At 55.8% G+C, this 20,737-nt stretch overlaps 1 protein-coding gene across 4 annotated transcripts in view; it reads left to right on the top strand.

The window, feature by feature from the left end:
• The window catches only part of PTPRU (protein tyrosine phosphatase receptor type U), a 67,425-nt gene that overhangs the window by 35,780 nt on the left and 10,908 nt on the right, over positions 1–20,737 (top strand). Inside the window, exons 13-28 of one of the 4 annotated variants that reach the window (XM_027714649.2) lie at positions 1,170–1,206; positions 1,716–1,854; positions 3,863–3,892; positions 5,180–5,337; positions 8,746–8,936; positions 10,489–10,561; positions 11,486–11,562; positions 12,277–12,294; positions 13,088–13,124; positions 13,449–13,546; positions 13,630–13,746; positions 14,581–14,735; positions 16,216–16,351; positions 16,437–16,586; positions 16,711–16,884; positions 19,363–19,503. In XM_027714649.2, coding sequence (XP_027570450.2) covers positions 1,170–1,206; positions 1,716–1,854; positions 3,863–3,892; positions 5,180–5,337; positions 8,746–8,936; positions 10,489–10,561; positions 11,486–11,562; positions 12,277–12,294; positions 13,088–13,124; positions 13,449–13,546; positions 13,630–13,746; positions 14,581–14,735; positions 16,216–16,351; positions 16,437–16,586; positions 16,711–16,884; positions 19,363–19,503 — 1,731 coding nt within the window. The remainder of the gene's footprint in view (positions 1–1,169; positions 1,207–1,715; positions 1,855–3,862; positions 3,893–5,179; positions 5,338–8,745; positions 8,937–10,488; positions 10,562–11,485; positions 11,563–12,276; positions 12,295–13,087; positions 13,125–13,448; positions 13,547–13,629; positions 13,747–14,580; positions 14,736–16,215; positions 16,352–16,436; positions 16,587–16,710; positions 16,885–19,362; positions 19,504–20,737) is intronic. The other 3 variants (XM_039389932.1, XM_039389931.1, XM_039389933.1) reach the window with 3 other exon arrangements.

Below are 20,737 nucleotides of genomic sequence, written 5' to 3'. Positions count from 1 at the left end.
TCCCTGCCTTCTGCTGCCTGTTCCCTCTGTGAAGGTGCAACAGCCCTGCTCTGACAGCACCCCCACATCCCTGGGCTGATTCCTCCAAGTCACTGATGGGACCACCGGGACCCTTCTCGGCATCACCTGCTCCAGCACGTCCCATCCCACCCAGGGGAGGGTGAAAGCAAAGCAGCAGGACCACGGCTCCATCCTCATCCTGCATAGCTCCATCTTGCTGGAAAGGTGCTGGTTATTGAATCCTTTCCTGGGCTCCAGGGTCGTTCACACCTCGCTGGGTTGTAATTAGAGCCGAGATGGACAGGGAGGATCTCGGCTCTGGCTCGCTTGGGCACTGCTGGATAATAACTGGTAGCTGATGCTGTTTTATAACCTTCCTGCTGGGAGGCAATGGATTTGTCCTGGCTGCTGTCAGACATTGCAAAAAGGCTGGATCCTGGCTGGAGTTGTTCAAGGGTTTTGTGCCAGATGAAGCAAGAAACAGGAGAAGGAGAAGCTGGTAACCCCAGGGAGAGCAGGGCTGGAGCCGACCCTGCCCTGGGCCTGTGGCATGGGCAGGTCTCAGTCCAAGGGTGGATGGAGCAGCATTGCCAGCAACGGTGTCCTGAGGATGCTTGGAGAAGAAGGCAATCCTGCCAAGATGGTGCTTTTTTGTTTTGCAGCAGAAGTTGGATGCATGGAAAGATGGAATATTTTAGCTGAACCCGTCCCTACATGGCAAATGTTAAAACTGTTGGCTGGCAAACTTGTCAGCGCATACAGGGCACTGGGACTGGGGCTGAAAACTTTAACTGATGGAAAGAAAACCCCCATGAAGCTCTGGATGATGACCTGGGAATGTTTTAGCTGTAGCTGGTGACCCACAGCTTACCTGGATCTGCTGGGTCCCTCTGATGGTCTTGAGCTTTGCCGTCCCCTCTGTGCCAGGAGCAGTGGACTTGGCTAACCCTGGGAATGCTGGGGGCAGCTCATTCAGCAGCATCTCTTGGGATGTGGGTCCCCAGGAGCTCTTTGGGTGCTGCAGCACAAATCACCAGCGAACTCCCTCGATTTGGGGGGTCAAAGCACCAACGGACTGACCTTGCATCCACCCAGCCTCGCTCGGAGCGGGAGTGGGGAGCGGAGCTCTGGGATCATCCAGCACTGATCCTCCTTTTTTACCTCCGTAGGAAACCCGGCTGAACTGTGTCCGGATCGCCCGCAAAGGTGAGCCCACCCTTTCCCAGCCAGGGGGGTCCCACCGAGGCTGTGGCTCCAACCCTGCGGCTCCTCCGGTGGCTGGGGCCGTGCCGGTGGGTGTGGGGACCGGTGCTGCTGCTGGTCGGGCTGGGTGTGATGGTTTTATTCTTTCCCTCTTCCTCTGGTGCCTGGGGTTTTCCCCTTGGCTGCGTTTTCCCTCTTGATGCCGTTGTCATGGTGGGGGTGGCAGGCTGGAGTCAGTAGTGCTGGGTGCTGAATCCGGGGATGGCTGATCTGACGTGGGGCGTGACAAAAGGTGGCACAAAGGGACTTGTCTCACCCCACTGGAACTGAGAGAGGGCCTTGCCCGTGGTCATAGTGTGGCACTGCAGAGCCCTGTAATGTCTTGGTGGAATAATGTGTTCATGGAGCAATGATCACCCCATGGGACAAATCCCAGTGTTTCCATATATGATGTTGCCAACGCCCCTGGAGCTGAGTGATGACCCCTCCTGCCTGTCCTTGTCCCCTGGCAGCTGCCTGCAAAGAGAGCAAGCGTCCCCTGGAGGTGTCACAGCACTCGGAGGAGATGGGCTTGATCCTGGGGATCTGTGCTGGGGGGCTCATCGTCCTGATTATCCTGCTGGGAGCCATCATCGTGGCCATCCGGAAAGGGTAAGGAGACCTGGTGTCATGGCTGGTGCTTCATCTGTCCCTTCCCCCGAGCTCAGCCCTTCTCCACCACCCCAGCACTAACTGGGAGCTACTGGTGGTGATTGTGCTGCGCTGGGCAGACCCCAGACCCTCCCTCGAGCTGGGTGTCCGTGTGCTTGTGCATCCCACCAGGCACTGTGGGATCTCAGGAGGCACTGGGGACCAAGGAGCAAAGTCCTGGGGATGTCCCTTCCCCCTCAGGGCTCTGGAGCTTTGTCCCTCTCCCGTGTATTTTTCAGTCTTTTGCCTCTTTTTGCTGCTACTTCTTGGCTTTGTGCTGCCCTGGTGATTCTGCAGAGATGGAAATGCTTCTGGCCCGTGTCCAGGCCCTGGGACAGTGCTGAGCCAGGCTGTCCCCATCCCACCAGCTCTTCCCCTTCTAACAGCAGCCAGGGGACCCCAGGGTGTGCAACCCTGCAACCCTCAGCCCAAAATGACAAAAATCAGCTTCATCTGCACTGAGATGTCTCTGGGCTTCCCTGTTGCCTTGACCAGCCCAGGGCTGGATCCATCCATGGGAGTGCTGTTGGCTGAGGTCTGGAGGGTCTGGCTGTGCAGGTCTCCCCCTCAGGGGTTGGGCTGGGGCCAGTCCAATGCTGGACCCCTCTGGGGTCGGGCAGGGGGCTGCCCACCCTGGTCACCCCTGGGTGTGGGTGCTCAGAGCAGTCCAGCGCCTCCTTGGCTTGTTTTAATGGGGAAGCACTGAGCTTCCAGTGGAATGTTGACAGTCCCTTACTGAGATCTCCAGCTGGCTCTAAACGAGTCATTAAAATTTGGGCGTGCACCGGAGGGGAGGTTTTCCCCGGGCTGATGATCCTTGGGGACCCCCAAACTGCTCTGCCACCCCCAGGGGAATCCCCACACTCCCCGGCTCTCTGGAAAGCTGAGCACATCCAGCGTGGGTGGGGGAACCTCAGTGGGGTGGGAGGGAGGAGGGCGAGGGCTTTCCAGGACACTCATCCCTGGGAGCGCTGGGGACGCGGCCGCTGCTTTTTGCTTGGGTGCAACGCCCTGGAAAGCGGCCCTGGAAAGCGGCTCCTTCCGTGCGGGGCCGGAGCCGGGGGGGCTCTCAAAGCCAGGGAGAAAGGACAGCAATTAAACACAGGGCTGGGGATGATGGAGCAAAGTAGGTGAACAGCCAGGGGGGGAGAGAAAACCAGCGGGGCACAACCTCGGCCCGTGGAAATGTGCAAAGCTCTTTGTGTCTCCGTGCGCCCCGGAGGGATCCTTGCGGATTTAGAGCGGGGATGTGGCACCTGTGCAGGGTTGGCTTGTGACTCCATTAGGTCTGTCTCTGATGGAGCAAATGCCAGTGGTGCTGATGGTGTTTTGGGGAGTGCTGCTGTGGGTGGGAAGCCATGAGTGTGGCTGCTGCATTCCCAGTGCTGAGGAGGAGGAGGAGGAGCAGCTCTGCTTCAGCATCCCAGGGTGAACCTGTTGAAGGACAAACCAGAGCCACAAATCAGACCCGATGCCAACAGCCCTGAGTTTGGGGCTGTGGGCAAGCTGGGATGAGCTCATAAATCTCCTCCAGAGTGTTTTGCCGTTGGAAAAACACTGATGTGGTGGAATGGGAAGGCAGCTCTGGAACAGACTCATTCCTAGGAAAAAGTGCACTGGAAACGTGATGTCCTAACCCCATCTATCCCACTGGGCCCCTGACCAGCTCCCTGAGGGAAATCCCTACATTTTGGACATGTTTGCTGTTCACTCTTAAAAATTATGGAACAGCCCCTTGGACAAGGGCACTGTGGGCACACCCCACCTCTAGTGTGGTCACCCTGAGAGCCGGTGCTTGTGCTCTGCTGCGGGATGTTGGCTCCTGCCTGGAATAAATAACCTGTGGATGCCAAAGGGGACCTTTATGGTGCATTTAATTTTCTGGCAGCACTGTAACCCCCCCTTCTCTGTGCTGGAGAAAAGCTGCTTATGCAATTTCTGCTGCTCTCTTTGTTTGCACGCTTGCCAGGAGGAACTACTATTCTTATTCCTATTACCCGTGAGTAATTGTCGTTCTCTTTCTCCTTTACCCTCCTCGGGGCCACCCCACTCACCCTACTGCTCCAACAAGTCCTTAGCTCTGCCCAGTACATTTTAAGGGTCTCTTTGGCTTGGGAAGATAACGCTGCTGAGCTTGTTAGAGGGAGAAAGCAACATGAAGGGGAAGGGTCAGTGACTCCGGGTTGAATTTTGGATTTTGGCAGCGTCTTGCAGTGTCCCAGCCCCACTGAGACATGGGCTCAGATCTCCTGTTCATCCCTCCCCTGGTTTAAGCCCTGCTCTGGCTTCTTCATAGCCTGATGCTGCCTCTCAAAAATATTCATTCAGGGTCTTGAATTTGGGGTGTGAGGTTCTGTTCCTCAGCTTTCCCAGAATCTTTGTTAGATGCCTAACAGGGACCTTGCCCTGGGGGAAGAGCCTCTCTGGTGGGTGCTGAGCACTTGTGTAGTCAGGGGGTCCAGCCTGTCCTTTGGGGTGGATTTGGCCCCCAGCATGGTTTTAGGATCACAGAATGGTTTGAGTTGGAAGGGAACTTAAAGATCATCTAATTCTACCCCCACTGCCATGGGCAGGGACACCTTCCACTAACCCAGGCTGCTCCAAGCCCCATCCAACCTCCCCTTGGACACTTCCAGGGATGGGGCAACCACAGCTTCTCTGGGCAACCTGTGCCAGGGCCTCCCCACCCTCACAGGGAAGAATTTACCCCTAACCACTGATCTAAATCTCTCCTCTTTTACTTTAAAACTGTTCCCCTTGTCCTATCACTATTTGCTCATGTAAAAAGTTGCTCTCCCCCTGTTTTTTCTAAGCCCCCTTTAGGAGCTGGAAGGGGCTCTCAGGTCTCCCTGGAGCCTTCTCTTCTCCAGGCTAAACACCTCCAGCTCTCCCAGCCTGGCTCCAGAGCAGAAGGGCTCCAGCCCTTGGAGCATTTTTGGGATCTGTGTCCTCCTTGCACTTGCCCTGTGCAGCAGAGTGATGCCCGTGGTGTGCTGGATGGGCTGTGTTGCAGCTCGGGGGGCAATGGGTGGGGCAAGGCTGGAGAAACCGGGCTGGGGGGAGCTGGGGCAGACCCACGTGATGCCAGATGGCTGGAGAGAGCCTTTGCTTACACATGGAGCACTCCTGGCTGTCCCAGGGGAGGGGACAGGATGGGACATCAAGCGTGAGCAGCCGGCAAGGGATGATCCAGCTGGAGACAGCACAAAACCAAAGCATGGTGACCCTGGGATCTTACAGCACCTTTGGGTGAGCCCTGCTTATTTCTGCTTCCTCCCTACTGCAGGAAACCTGTGAACATGACCAAGGCAACCATTAACTACCGGCACGAGAAGACCCACATGATGAGTGCCATCGACAGGAGCTTCACCGACCAGAGCACCCTGCAGGAGGACGAGCGCCTGGGGCTGTCCTTCATGGACACCCACAACTATGGAAACAGAGGTAAGGATGGGAGTCCTGGCATCCCACTGCTCCCATCCCACAGCTACAGCAACCACAGTAAGGATGGGAACCCCGGTATTCCCCTGCTCCCGCCCCACAGCTGTGGCAACCAAGGTAAGGATGGGGAATCCTGGCATCCCACTGCTCCCATCCAGCCACAGCAAGGGTGCCCAATAATCCCTGAATATCCCAGAAACAGCCTGCCAGAGCTCAAGGAGTGTTTGGACAATGCTCTCAGGCACGTGGTGGGATTGTTGGGGTGTCCTGTGTGGGGGCAGGAGTTGGACTCGATGATCCTTGTGGGTCTCATCCAGCTCAGGAGATTCTGTGGTTCTCTGTATATTTATCCAAGGCTCAGTAAGAAGGTGTTACATCTACTTTAGCCTGATGTGTGTGGCACGTTGCAGGCTTTTCCCTGCCCTGTGTAACTCTCCAAGGGCATTGATCTCATCGGTGCCTGTGGTAACTTTTATCATCATCCAGGCTGTGCTGAAGGGAAAACGCTCGTGGGCTGCTCGAGCTGGGTCTCTGCATCTTCTTCACGTGGAGATCTGAGCTTGTGGCTGGGCAGCTTGAGGCCGTTTGTGGGCTCAGAACCTGTCTGCACCCCCCCTGGAGCTGTGAACCCCAGCTCTTCACTCGCTCAGGGCTTGGAAGCTTTACACCAGCCTTCCCCAGCACACCCAACCCTGGCCTTCCAAGGGTTACCGAGCCCCCGTGTTCGCATCTGAGGGAGACTGATTCCTTCCCACCCACTGGAGGATGCGTCTCCACGCTGATTTAGTTGTAAAATAACTCACTCCTTGGATGCCCCAGTTCCAACCATATGCTAATAACATCTGTTACAGTAACTTCAAGATGCCGCTTCCACGCGGCTCTTCCGCACGGGCTGTGGGATTAATGTGATTCCCGGCATTGTCTCACGGATAACAGAAGCCCAGAGGGCAAACTTTTCTTCTTAATACATAGAACTAGGTGTATTTATGTTGTTTTTTTTTTTTTGGTTGCTGTCCTTGAAACGCTCAGAGGCTGGTAGGGCTCTGTGTGGGCTGAGCTGGGGAGGCTGGGCTGGCTGCCATGGCTGGGGACAGCCCCCAATGGCTGTGAACGTCCTTAATTAACGAGGGTAAATGAATGGGCTGCTCTCTTGGTGGCTGTTCCCCACCAGGCCTCAGTTTCCGTGCATTTAAAAGAAAATCACTAATCCTCAGGGAAACCTGGGTGGTTCCTCAGCGTGTGGCTGCCTGGAGCCGTCAGCACCTTGCAAGTGCCAGCAATTAATTTCTCATTAATCCCAGGCCGGGTCATGGGGCACTCCTGGGTTGTCCTGTTGGTTCAGCCTGGGAGTGAGATCAAATCTCTGGTGCATCCAGCTCTGGGGGTGCTCAGCACAGGAAGGATGTGGAGCTGCTGGAGCAAGTCCAGAGGAGGCCACAGAGATATTCCAAGGGCTGGAGCCCCTCTGCTCTGGAGCCAGGCTGGGAGAGCTGGGGGTGTTCACCGGGAGAGGAGAAGGCTCCAGGGAGACCTGAGAGCCCCTTGCAGGGCCTAAAGGGGGCTTAGAAAAAACAGGAAGAGTGACTTTTTATATGGGCAGATAGCGATAGGACAAGGAGAAATGGTTTTAAACTAGAAGAGGAGAGATTTAGATTTAGGAAGGAATTGTTCCCTGTGAGGGTGGGGAGGCCCTGGCACAGGTTGCCCAGAGAAGCTGTGGCTGCCCCTGGATCCCTGGAAGTGTCCAAGGCCAGGTTGGACGGGGCTTGGAGCAACCTGGGATAGTGAAAGGTGTCCCTGCCCATGGCAGGGGGTGGGACTGGATGAGTTTTAAGGTCCTTTCCAACCCAAACCTTTCCATGAGTCCCTGCTTGCCCAACCCCTGACAGCAACGCAGAGCATCAGGTTTTGTGCAAACCCTGATTTTAGGATCTGGTGTGGGACCTTCCCTTAACAAATGCAGGTGAGATCTTAGTCTGGCTCTGCTGGTAATTACACAGCAAAGGCACAAACCAGGTAAATACTGCATAAACTCCCCCATTAAACAGCAGCCAGCTCCATTTGTGGCAGCGGGAGGAACACGGTGCCGCTCTCTAGCAGCGAGGAAAATTAACTGTTAAGCTGAGCTGGAGACTTTGGCAAGGTGATATTTCAACTCAGGACTTTGTGTGAATATTTGGGCACAGAGCTCTTGCCTGTCTGCATTGGAGTTAATTGGAAATAAGGTTATTAACCCCCCTAAGGTCTTGCCTACTGATTTCTAATAGATCTGCTGGAGTCCTAAAAAGGCCGTGATGGGTATTTTTAGCTTTGTGGGGTAGGAAGAGCTGTAGAGAGCACGAGGAATTAATTCTTTGGTTTACTTTGCTTTTCCCATTAAACTCCCTTTATCTCAACCCACGGGTGTTGTCACTTTTACCCTTCCAATTCTCTCCCCCATCCCAGGAATGGGGAGGGAGGGAGTGGCTGGCGGGGCTTGGCTGCCCCTTGGAGTTAAGCCCCAACAGTTTGGTTCACTCCAGCCTGGAAGTCAGTACTTTTACATAATTCAAACGAACTAAACTTCACAGGCTGCTTGCAAGTCACATTGAGCAAAACTGTTCCGAAGAGAGGCCTTTACGTGACATGTAAATCCATTTTCAATGTACAGCACAGAGCCAGATAAGGTGTGATATGGTTTGAAGCTGGCTCCCTGCCAAGTCTCCAAACCTTACCACAAGAAGTCGTGTGTGTCCCCCCCCCAAAACCTCAGGGAGAAGAGGGAAAAAAAACAACCAAGAAAACCGAAACTAGAGAGAGACAGCTAAAGTGATATATATAAATATATTTACACATATTACAGTTATATGCAATTGAAATATATATACAATTTCACAAGGGAAGGGGGAAGGAAAAAGGAACAAAACCAAAATAAAATATATATATATATATATATATATATATCCCGATTAGTAGCCCAATATCTGGCAACTAAAAGAGTTAGCAAAGAAATCTCTCACTACTCTCCTTGGGACAACCGAGAGTCGCTCTGGAACGATCGCCGGCACCCTCCGTCTCCCAAGGTCGACAAGGCCCAACCAGGCCTCGCTCTCCAACAGGGCAGACTCAACAGCAGGGAACCTGCCCCTCCAAGCCACCAGAAGGCAAGAGAGCAAAGGCCTCTCCTCCTTTCTTCTTATAGCCTGGCTATGTAAAAATCGTAGGGAATACTGGGTAAATCTGGGCCCTTCTTTGGTTACAAACTGGTCACCGAGGAAGGCCCGGACCAAACTACCACAGGTGCTATCCACGGAGACCAAAACACTCCCGGGGGTGTTTCCCTCCTCCCTCTGCGAGCGCGAGGAGGTGACGGGGACGCTGCCCCAGGTTTTGCCCCCCTGATGGGCTGTGGTTGCCCCTCTCTTTTTGCAGGTGATCAGCGCAGCAGCGTGGTCAACGAGTCCAGCAGCCTCCTGGGGGGCTCCCCGCGGCGCCAGTGTGGCCGTAAGGGCTCCCCGTACCACACGGGGCAGCTGCACCCGGCCGTGCGCGTGGCCGACCTCCTGCAGCACATCAACCAGATGAAAACGGCCGAGGGCTACGGCTTCAAGCAGGAGTACGAGGTGAGAACACCTCCTGCAGCCCTCCCAGCTGTCCCTGCCTGCCCAGCCCCTGGCAGCAGTGCGGGGGATCAGGTTTTGTGGGGTCCGCTGTGGGACCTTCCCCTGACAGAGGTGAGGTCTCGGTGGGGCTCTGCTGGTGGTTCCACAGCAAGGGCATAAAGCAGGTCAGTGCTGCATAAACTCCCCTGTTAAACAGCAGCAGGGGGATGGACAAGGTGGCACAGGCAGGATCCACGTGCAGGGAGAAGATGCTCCAGAGCTGGTGCTCACAGCTCTCTGGGCTGGCACTGTCAGCATGGGGGGTGTCCCTGGGTCTGGATCAAACCTCTGGTCCTGGCAGCTCTGGATTTCATTGTCAGCTTGAACGGGTCCCTGAGAGGAGCCAAACCAGCCCTGCCAGCATTGTCTGCAGTGCGTCATCCCACCTCTCCTGCAAGGACTGGGGATGCTTCCTTCATCCTCCTCCTCCCTCCTCTCTTTTCTCCTTCTTCCTCTCTTTTCTCCTCCTTCCTCTTCTCTTTTCTCCTCCTTCCTCTTCTTTTTTTTCTTCCTTCCTTCCTTCCTCCTTCCTTCCTTCCTCCTTCCTTCCTCCCCCTCCCTTCTTCCCCCTCCCTTCTTCCTCCTCCCTTCCTCCTCTTTCTCCTCCTTCCTCCTCCTCTTTTCTCCTTCCTCTTTTCTTCTTTCTCCTCCTTTCTTCTCCTTCTTCTTCCTCCCTCTGGGCACCACAATGTCATGTTCTTCTGCTCCCAGACACACCTGTGATAACGTGAAGCTGTAGCCGAAGGACAAGCAATCTGGCAGCTCCCAAGACCACAAAAACCCTGGGGAGAGGATGCTGGAAAAGGGGATCCCTGGAAGAGGAGGGATTTCCCTCCCAGGGGTTGTTGGCTGCATCATGCCCATCCCACCTGTTCAGGCCAGAGCACTTGTAACAGAGCACATTATTTCACATGCCTCTGCCTCAGCACACCCTGCAGGGGTGATTTCCTGACTCCTCCGTGTCCCACAGGTCTTGGGGATCAAAATTCCCAGTGAAATTGCTGTTTAATGCTCAGCTGTGTCAGGAACAGGAGCTTCCCCCCCCTTTCATGTATTGGACAAACCAGGGCTTGTGATAATCATTAGTGCTCCTTGAAAAGCTGCTGTATGTTCTTGGAACTAGTCATTTGAAAGCACTCAGATATTATGGAAGGGGAGAAAACATGTAATTTCCTTCCACTTTCCTCCTCTTACACCAATCTATGAATGTTACTGTTATTACACACAAACCTGTTCTGTGCTGGGAGAGAAAGGGGGCTGGAGAGGTTTAGGGAAAAAAAGAAACCCACAACCAACCCTGGGAAAAAAAACAGGCAGTCTGTAATTTGCTGGAAAATGGAGCATTTTGTGGATGCAACAGATGTGTGGAGCTGGGAGAGCGTGCTGTGGAGATGGAGCCAAGTGTTGGGGTAAAGGGACCACCCTGTCTGTCCTGCTCCCCAGGAAACTTGTGGGGCTGGAGGGGACCCCACAGTCCTGCCCTCGGCTCAGGATATCCATCCTTTCCTTCCAGAGTTTCTTTGAAGGCTGGGATGCTTCGAAGAAGAAAGACAAGACCAAAGGGAGACAGGATCATGTGTCGACATGTGAGTGCCTTTAGACACCCCAAACAGCTTCAGAAACCTTCTAAAGGGCTTTGGGGGCTTTTCTGGGGGAAGGTTGGACTCGAGTCCATGGCAAGGAATAAACTGGTGGGGTTTGGTTGGTCAAGGGCAGCAGGAAGGTCCTTGCTCAGTGCAGGGTCCCAGCCTGAGAGCTCCTGTTGGGCATCAGGCTGGAGCAGAGGAGGGCCTGGCTGGAGCTGGATAACTCCTGAAGATGGGATATCTTGGGGTGATGACACCATCACCAGGATATTCTGGGTGGTGCTGGAAGGCCCCACATAGCCTGAAGTATGTTTTCCTGTATGGACTTCTGAGAAGCTGCAGCCCTGCCCTAGGGAGCTTCTGGTGCGGATGTGCAGGATGCTGTGGACAAAAAGGGGGTTAACTGATGAGTTTTTAGGACAGAAGATTAGGGAAGGGCTTGACCCCACCTGAGAGAGGATGCTCTTCACCACCTCCCTCCAGTCCTTGTGGCACAGCCACCCCTTGCTCCCTGCCACGTCTCTAGAGACATTCCTGCAGGGATGGAGACACCAAGCCTGCTGCTCCAGGAGCTCTGGTGCTCTCCACCTGCTTTGTCCTCAGCTTCCTGCCTTCCACTCCAGCATTGTTCAGGACCCCAGAGGACACCAGAGGCTGGGCAGAGCTTTCTGGGCTCTGGCCATCCTGGTGCCTGGCTAGGCTGGAGGATGAGTGCCCTCTTTTTGGCAGGACTGGGCAGAGTTCAGGGAGATATGACGCTGGTCTAAATCACCATCTTGTGTTTATCGCTCCTGAATATGCACCACCCACCTGAGTTTTGCAGGTTCCTGGTGCAGAATGCTTGCACAGGGTGCCTGGGAGGCCCAGGGACCCGGTGGGTGACCAGCCCCAGGCACTGATGGTCCCTTCTCCCCTTGTCCCCAGACGACCGTCACCGTGTGAAGCTGCACCCGCTGCTGGGTGACCCCAACTCCGACTACATCAACGCCAACTACATCGATGTGAGTGGGGACAGGGCCTGTCTCGGGGGGTCTGGGCTGCAACAGGAGCTTCCTGGGGCCTGTCAGGGTCTGTCCAGCAGCATTTTGAGGAGTTTGGACAGCCCAGGGTGGGCTGGTCTGTGCATCCCTGAGACACACCACGAAGGACCTGCCTGATTTGTTTCTGTTCCTCACCAGTTTCTGCTTGTTGCTCTGTCCCTCCTTTCTCATTTCCTCTCTCCTCCCTTTTTCTATCCTTTCTTTCCCTCCTTTTGTGACTGTGGATCTCTGTCCTCCCTGGGTGAGGGATGCAGAGGTTGAGGGGGCCAAGGGACTACCTGAGGCTCACACTGGGGTACCCCTGATCCTGCTGGTGCCTGTGAGTCTGGGCAGAGCTCAGCCCCAGTGAGAGTGATGTCCCCAAGAACAATGTCCCCCGTCACCTCCATGCTGAGACCAGGGGAGGTGCAGGAAAGCTCCATCAGGCTCCAGCATCTCCTAGAAGCAGCAGCAAATCCAACTCTTCCCTCCTGTCCAGAGGATGTTGTCCGTCAGTGGTGGCCTGATGCTGAGATCCCAGTGCCTGAGCAGCCTCCCTGTGTCCCTTCTCCCCTGTGTCTCCCTGTGACCTGCTCTGGGTCGTGTGCTCTAACCTCTCTCTCTGATCTGTGCCTCACTAATGTCTCTGTCTCTGATCTTTTTCTCTCAAACCTGTGTCCCAACGGGATCGTTAAGATTCGGATTAACCGAGAAGTAAGTAGATGGTTCCCCCTCTCCTCTGCTCCCATCTCCTGCCAGGCCTTGCCCTGGGCAGTGTGCTGTTAAATAACATCAGGGAAAGGCAGGCTGGGAAAATGTGTGGATAAACCTGGATATGGTGCAGGGAAGGGGAAAGAGAGGTCTGTGTGGCACAGGGAAAGCAGGGCCCGTGTGCTCGGAGGAGGGGTTGAATTCATCCCACAAAATCCCCTGGGAAAGGAGCCACGGGAGATGGAGAAGCCACTGTCACCTCCCTATGTGTGCTGTGGTTTAACTCTGCTGGGCCCATGGCCAAGGAGTGGGATACTGGGTCCGTGGTCCCTTTGGCAGCAGCCTGGCTGGAATGTGGGCTGGCATGTCCCTGCTAAGAGTTGGGAATGGTGCCTGTAAGCAGCTGGGATGAAGAAGGGGAGCAGGGATGTCACTCAGCACCACGTGGCTGCTGTGGGATGGGGTGTCATTAGTGGGGCTCTTGTGGCAGCAATGCCAGTGGCAGCAGGAGCTGGTGGATCCTGGGATGCCCTCTGGGTGCTGCTAAAGATTTTAGTGCAGACCAGGGATGAGTTAGGAGTCTTCCATGGAATGCAGGAGGTGCACCCTCCCAGGACAGGGTGTTCCAGGTGCTGGGTGACTGCTCCACCTCCTCCTCCTGTGGTGGTGGGCAGCACTGTGCTGGTGGGCAGGACCAGTTGGGTGACTGGGAAATGTCTTACGGGGCTGTGCCCCAGCTCTCGGGTGTCCCAGTGTCCCCCCCAGCTCAGGACTGATGTCTCTGCTTCCCTTGCAGGGCTACCACAGGTCCAACCACTTCATAGCCACCCAAGGTGAGTGTGGCATCCCCTCCCTGCTCTCCCAGCCCTCTCAGCCAGGGGTTCTGCAGCCCCTCATTTAGCAGCTGGCTTTTGTCCCTGGTGGGATCTGACCTTGCTGGGGCAGGAAAGAGTGACAGGGGGCCACTGTGGAGCAGCTCCCACCCCTTGGCACCACAAACCCCCCCATGACCCTGCAGGACAAGGGCTCTAAAATGCCGTGGGGGTGTTTGTGCCTCAGAGGCAGGAGGGAGGGCGCGGTGGCATCGCGGTGCTGCCGGGGCTGGGTTCTGCTGGTGGTGCCCATCCATCCCTGGGGTCCTTTCCTCCCTCCCACAGGGCCCAAGCAGGAGATGGTGTACGATTTCTGGCGCATGGTGTGGCAGGAGCACTGTTCCAGCATTGTGATGATCACCAAGCTGGTGGAGGTGGGCCGGGTAAGCACCTGACCCCATCCCTTCCCTCCAGGCAAGAAGCCACCTCCACAGAGCCAAAACCCCATCCCATCCTCTCCTTGCAGGTGAAGTGCTCCAAATACTGGCCAGATGACTCGGAGATGTACGGGGACATCAAGATCACCCTGGTGGAGTCAGAGACTTTGGCTGAGTACGCTGTGCGCACCTTCGCCCTCGAGAGGGTACGGCCCCGCTGCTGCCCACCCTGCCCTCAGGGACAGCTCCCACCACCAGCCACGGCCTGGCATTGACCAATACCCTAGTTATTAACCCAAAATGGGGCTTTCACCCCTGGTTGAGGTGCAGCTTCCGAACCCCAGGGACACCGGGTGTAGCTCCTTCCTTTGCCTTTCCCCTGGCTCTGCACCCTGTGCTGGGCGAGCGGCTCAGCCCCGCGTAGGGTTGGGCAGGGAGTGAGTGGTTGGTTGGTTTGGGCAGGGAGTGAGGGTTTGTTTGGTTGGTTTGGTTTGGGCACCGAGTGAGTGTTTGGTTGTTCTGGGCAGTGAGGGAGTGTTTAGTTGGTTTGGGCTGTGAGTGAGTGTTTGGTTGTTCTGAGCAGTGAGTGAGTTTGCTTGATTCAGGCAGTGAGTGAGTGTTTAGTTGTTCTGGGCAGTGAGTGTCTGGTTGGTCTGGGCAGTGAGTGAGTGTTTAATTTCCTGTCAGCACTGTGTGAGTGCTGTGGGGGAGAAGGATGCTTTCCTCTCCCCTGGGCTGAAGGTGATGTAGCCATCACTCTCCAGCCTGGTAACTGGAGATGGAGCCGGTGCAATTTACCCCTCAATCTACAGGAATATCAAATTGCTGCCTGGTTATAGGGCAGGGAGCAAAGATGTTCGTGGAATGAGACCTGAGGCTGCTGCTGCCTCCTCCTCTTTCTCCTTGATTGCTTTTTAACCCTCTTGCAGTCAAGGAGAAGGGAGCTGTTGTATGGTCCACCTGAGCGGATGCTGAGCTGGCAAAATCATGGATTCCTGAGAAAACTGGAGTGACTTTGCCCTCTCACCCTTCCCTTACAGAGGGGTTACTCAGCCCGGCACGAGGTGAAGCAGTTCCACTTCATGTCGTGGCCCGAGCACGGTGTCCCCTACCATGCCACGGGGCTGCTGGCCTTCATCCGCAGGGTGAAGGCGTCCACCCCGCCTGATGCCGGCCCCATTGTCATCCACTGCAGGTACAGACGTGGCCATGGGGCAGAACCAGCTCTGGGGGGAACCATCCACCTCCAGGATGGGCTTTGGGGGGCATGGGTGGGGGGCAGGGAGCACGCTGTGTCCTGGGTGCTCGGCACCGGGCTCTGAACAACGCTGAAGTCTCAGAGTGATGCTGAAATATTCAACAGGGAGATATGAAAGGTGTAAATTGGGTTTCTAGTGAGGAGAGGCTGAGGCAGGGAGGGTACTAGGGCTGATGGTTTGGGCGAAGGGACCTTAAAGATCATCTGGTCCAACCCCTGCCATGGGCAGGGACACCTTTCACTAGCCCAGGTTACTCCAAGCCCTGTCCAGCCTGGCCTTGATGTCCTTCTATGATGTCACCCCTGCAAAATGTCACCCCTGGGCTGGTGGCAGCAAGGATGGGAGGCTGGGGCTGGTCCAGGGGGAACAGCCCTGTTTTGGGGCTACCACAGCACCTGCCACTGGTGACACACCTCTGTCCTTATGGGGGGGTGACACAGGGGAACGGGCAGCTTGATCCCTGCTGATGGTCAGATATTGGGTCTGGCTGAAGGGAGAGGGAAGGGGGACAGAGGACAGCCCCTTTCCCAGGGTTACCCACAGGGACAGGCTCAGCCACTGGGACGCTGGAGCTGGGAGGACACCAGTGGCACGTCTGAGCAGCAGTGGTGGCTTTCTGGCATTCCCATGGGATGGGTTAATGGCTCTCCCTCCTGGGCAAACGAGCAGCTGATGAGTGGGAGGGATTTTTTTATTTGATTTGATTTCTCCCTGTCAACTGCCTCATCAGCCTTCATTGAACAGCCAGGGTGATTAGTGCCCGCAGCCTGTAATCACTGCTAATCACCACGAGTGATTCACCAGCCCCAGAAATTAGTATTTCACTGGAAAAGACTGTAGGAAAGGAGCAGGGGGGTGGTTCTGTTGCTGACACGTCATGGGGGGGGTCACAGCAACAGTAGGACTGTGAGTCCAGGGTTTGGGATATCAGCACTGCTGGGCTGGCTCTGGGCATCCTGCTGGCTCTCCCTTGGGGGAATTCAGACCTGCTCATGCCAGGGGAACCTCCCTGCTCTCCCAGGGCTCGGTGCTGAGCCCTCCTTGGCCCTTTTGGGATGGGATCCTGGAGGACTGTTAGCACTCAGGTGGTTTAGCTCTCAGTTTTGTTGCAAAAAGCATGTGTTTTGTTGTCTTACAGTAAAAATGAACCTTAAACACGGGTGCCCCCCACAGCGTGACCATCACACACCCCTGGGGCTGCTGCAGTGGTGTTTGGGGGGGTTGTAAGGCAAAGCCAGGCTGTGGTTATGGAGGTGTGTGAGGTCCTGGCAGCCCTGCCTGGACCCCATTTGCCCCCACATTCATGGGCAGGGTCCATACACCGACCTTGCTCGGTGCCCAGCAGCACTTTGGGCAGCGTGTGGGTGCCAGCAGAGACTGGGAATGTGTTTGCTGTGTTTCCCACTCCCTCCCCAGTGCTGGCACGGGGAGAACCGGCTGCTACATCGTCCTGGACGTTATGCTGGACATGGCTGAGTGTGAGGGCGTGGTGGACATCTACAACTGCGTGAAGACCCTCTGCTCACGGAGGATCAACATGATCCAGACAGAGGTGAGCTGGCACTGGGCACAACCGGGGACAGATGGTCACCACGGCGGAGGGGGAGGCTCAGCCCTGTCCCCTCTCCCCACAAAAGGAGCAGTACATCTTCATCCACGATGCCATCCTGGAGGCCTGTCTGTGTGGGGAGACCAGCATCCCCGCCAGCGAGTTCAAGCCCACCTACAAGGAGATGGTGAGGATTGAGCCGCAGAGCAACTCCTCGCAGCTGCGGGAGGAGTTCCAGGTGAGCGGCCCCAAAACCTCCGCCACCCCCTCTTCCCCTCGCCCTCCCGGTGCCCACCACCGCTGGGGCCGGCAGGAAGGGGTTTTGGGCCCTGTGCTGAGAGGGGGGACGTGTGTCCCCACAGACCCTGAACTCGGTGACCCCCCACCTGGACGTGGAGGAGTGCAGCATCGCCCTCCTGCCCCGCAACCGCGAGCGCAACCGCAGCATGGACGTGCTGCCGCCGGACCGATGCCTCCCCTTCCTCATCTCCGTGGATGGAGACAGCAACAACTACATCAACGCGGCCTTAACCGACGTGAGTGGCCCCCTTCCTTCCCAGGGGATGGTGTGGGTTGTGTCTCAGGCAGCTTTTCACGGCTTGGTTTGGATTTCCAGCCTCGTGTTGCACCGAGGGCTCGTGGCAGCTGTGGGGGGAGGAAGGGCTGGGACTGCTGGAACCTGCACCCCTTCTTCTGTGTGACAGCATCCTGAAAGGACTTATCACCTCCTCCCACGAGCCACGCACTGAGGGGCTTCAGTATTTTGCAGGGAAAGTGGAGCAGAGGAGGGAGAGGAAGCTCATGGAGGGGTTGGTGGCATTGAGCCCCCCGTGTGCTGCCAGCACCCTGCTGTGCATCCTCCTGTCCATCCTCCTGCTGCAGTTCAGGGGCTCTGAACTGCTCCCAAAGCCACCATTCATCCCCTTGGGCCAGTCAGAAGGGACCCCCGTGGTGGCAAAGCTATTTCCTGGTTGCTGATGGTCACGAAGCAGAGCAGAGAGGATGCTGCAGGCTCTGAGTGACGGGCCATTTGTCACCAAACCCACCTTGCTCTCCCTGAAAGGAGCTGGGGTGCTTTGCACGGGCAGCACTGAGCTCCTCACACCCTGGACACCTTCCCCAGACCCTCCTGGTCACAGCTGAGCACTGGCACCAGGCCAAGCCTTGCATTTTCCATCCCACGAGTGATTTATCCCGCTGGATCTCTGTGCAGATCCCATCTCCCTGATCCCTGATCCCTGCTCCCACAGCAAAAGCAGTTTGGAAAGCGGACTGGGCTGCTGGTGGTGGGGAGTGGCTCCTGTTGGGCTGCAGGGGGATGGAGCTTTGTTTTCAGCTTGCTTGCTGTTTGCATATCCATTTTATTTTTATGCATCACTGAGCCTCCCTTAATCTCTGCTAAAGGGTCAGCGAATAAAATATTTTTTTATAGACAGAAAAAGCCCCGAGGATGAAATTCTCGCTGAAGGGATAAAACCCATTTCCCTCTTTGGGTAAAAAAGAAAAAAAGAAAAGTCTAATTTTCTTTAAGTGCCAAAGTGGTTTGCTCAAGGCAGTCTGTCCATCTGTCAGATGGTCTGGCTGCCTGTCACTGGTGCCACATCGTGTGGTGCCAGTGGAGCCGTGCCCTGCTCTGCACCAGTTGCTGTCACTCACACCTGTGCCAAAGATGTGGGTGCCAAGGCAAGCCCTGGGCAGCCCCTGGTGAAATCTGCTGCTCTCACCCCCCTCCTCGAGGGCAGAAAGCTCTCACCAGGCACCAGGGTCTCACTGCTGCCCGTGGGCAGGGCTGGGACAGCTCAGTAAAGGCATTTCTGGGAGTGGAATGAGGAGGTTCTGCAGCAGCCAGAGGACCCCCAGTCAGCAAAGAGCTGTGCTGGGTCTGTGTTTGGGGGACTGGAGCCCAACTGTTGAGTCTGCTCGAAGCAGTGTTGAGCTTGGTGAGCTGGTGGCAGGATGACCAAGGGAAGGATTCTCATCTGAAGTACAAAGGAGAAAGAATCACAGGTCGGAAAAGACCTCCAGATCATCCTGTGCCTGATTCCCACCTTGTCCCCCAGCCCAGAGCACTGAGTGCCACGTCCAGGCCTTCCTGGGGCACCTCCAGGGGTGGGGACTCCACCACCTCCCTGGGCAGCCCCTGCCAATGTTTAACAACCCTTTCAGTGAGAAATTCCTCCTGATGTCCAACCTGACCCTCCCCTGGCACAGCCTGAGGCCGTTCCCTCTCCTCCTGTCCCTTGTTCCCTGGGAGCAGAGCCCGACCCCCCCGGCTCCCCCCTCCTGTCAGGGGGTTGCAGAGCCAGAAGGTCCCCCCTGAGCCTCCTTTTCTCCAGGCTGAGCCCCCCCAGCTCCCTCAGCTGCTCCTGCTGCTCCAGCCCCTTCCCCTGCTCCACTCTGCTTGCTGGACACGCTCCAGCCCCTCCATGTCCTTCTTGTCATGAGAGGCCCAGAACTGGACACAGCACTCGAGGTCTGGCATCACCAGTAATTTCCATCACCCCTGCTCCCCCACTTACTTGCAGTTTTTAGGGATCTTTTGCTTGGGGATTTTCTTTCTTCCCCCAAAAATCCATTGAACCCCAGGGCAGTGGTTGCTCCTGCTGCTCCCAGTGCCCTTTCAGTGGTGGGACACTGTGGGTGGGGGTGATGCTGGTGGTGATGCTTTCATTTGGGGCCAGGGTGCAGAACTGGGGGCTGGGGCCATCTGGCAGCCACAGCTTCTGCTTGTTCTTTGCTCAAAGGTGACACCTTTTCCTTAGTTATTTACGCAAAATACCCTTTCCTGGGAGAGCAGAGGGTGGGTGCTTTCACCCTGCCCGAGGGCAGGGATCACTTGGACCTCCCCATCACCAGGAGTGACAAAGGTGGTCCCAGGGAGACCAGGAGAAGGTGGCTTTGGTGCCACTCATCTTCTGGTTGCACTGATTTTTTTTTTGGGGGGGGGGGGTGACAGCAGTGGCTCCAGTGCCACCACCACGCCCTTGATGGTGCCTGTGTTTCCTTCTCCCCAGAGCTACACCAGGAGCGCTGCCTTCATCGTCACCCTGCACCCCCTGCAGAACACCACCACCGACTTCTGGCGCCTGGTGTACGACTACGGCTGCACCTCCATCGTCATGCTCAACCAGCTCAACCAGTCCAACTCTGCCTGGGTGAGTCCTGCTGCCCCCGGGCACCCTGCTGGCACTTGGATCCAGCCATCCCAGGGCCTGCTTCGAAGCCCGGTTTATCTTGAGGCTTGGTTTGAACGACTGTCAGTGCTGGGAAGGATTCCTGGCACCAACGTGTGCTGCAGATGGAAGAAGGGCATCATCTTTGCCCTGGTCTTTGAGTCCATCACATACTTACCTTTCCATCCACTGCTTCAGCAAAGGGTTTTCCTGGCTGGTGACTGTCCGTGTTTTGTGCTGTCAGCCTGTTGTTCTTACAAACTGACTGGAAGGTGTTGCATTTCTAGCCAACGCTCTCTCCACAGCACAAGTTCCTTTCACAAAGCAGTTTCCTTCTCACTCATCATTCGAACAGCACCTTCACCTCGAAGGGGGGCTTTAAGTGTGTTTATTTTTTGGAGAGTGTCTGCTCAGTAGCTCACTGCTGACGGCGAGTCAGCAGCAGGTTTGCAGTGCTTGTCTTTTTGTAAAATAAAACTCCTTTAAGGTCGACAGCTCTTTTAAGCCCTTCGCAGCGAGATAAGCAGCAAATTCCATGTGGTTTGAGAGATTTTCATGGTTTCTCCCTGTCTCATTACCACAGACTGTAAAGAAGTTATTTGCTGTTGAGAATATACCTCTCTGTGTGAAAAACATAAGTAAAATGAAATGGCACAAGAAGAATTTCTTTCCTGGGCAGTGACTGAGCAGTGGAACAGAGACCAGAGGGGATGTGGAGTCTCCCTCACTGGAGATATTCCAGAACCATCTGGATGCAATCCTGTGCCATGCACTTGTCTCCCCCTCAGGCCCTGTAAGGCCACAATGAGGTCACCCAAAGCTTCTCTTCTCCAGGCTGAACAATCCCAACTCTCCCAGCAGAGCTCCTTCATCCCTCTGACCATCTTGGTGCCTCCACTGGACTCTCTCCAGCAGCTCCATGCCCTTCCTGTGCTGGAGCAGCTCTGCAGGAGGGTCTCATCTGAGGGGCAGAATCACTTCCCTCGACCTGCTGCCCATGCTGCTTAAAAAGGAGGCAGCAAACCTGATTTTATTTCTCTCAGCCTATTCTTTCATTACGTGGTCCAGCAATGAAAGCCTTCTCGTGAGCTTCAGCTCCTGTGAGGCTCCTCTGCCACCCTCCCCCAGATCCCTGTCCCCTGCAGCCACCACTGTCCCCTGGCACCACCCTCTGCCATTTTTCTTCTTTACCCAGCCCTGCCTCTCTCTCTGGATG

This window comes from Pipra filicauda, unplaced genomic scaffold (assembly GCF_003945595.2).
Source record: "Pipra filicauda isolate LSUMZ 115617 unplaced genomic scaffold, ASM394559v2 scaffold78_size3787270_pilon, whole genome shotgun sequence".
Classification (NCBI taxonomy): Eukaryota; Metazoa; Chordata; class Aves; order Passeriformes; family Pipridae; genus Pipra; species Pipra filicauda.
The sequence above is the reverse complement of the archived record's forward strand: the minus strand, read 5'-3'. Positions and strand labels throughout refer to the sequence as shown.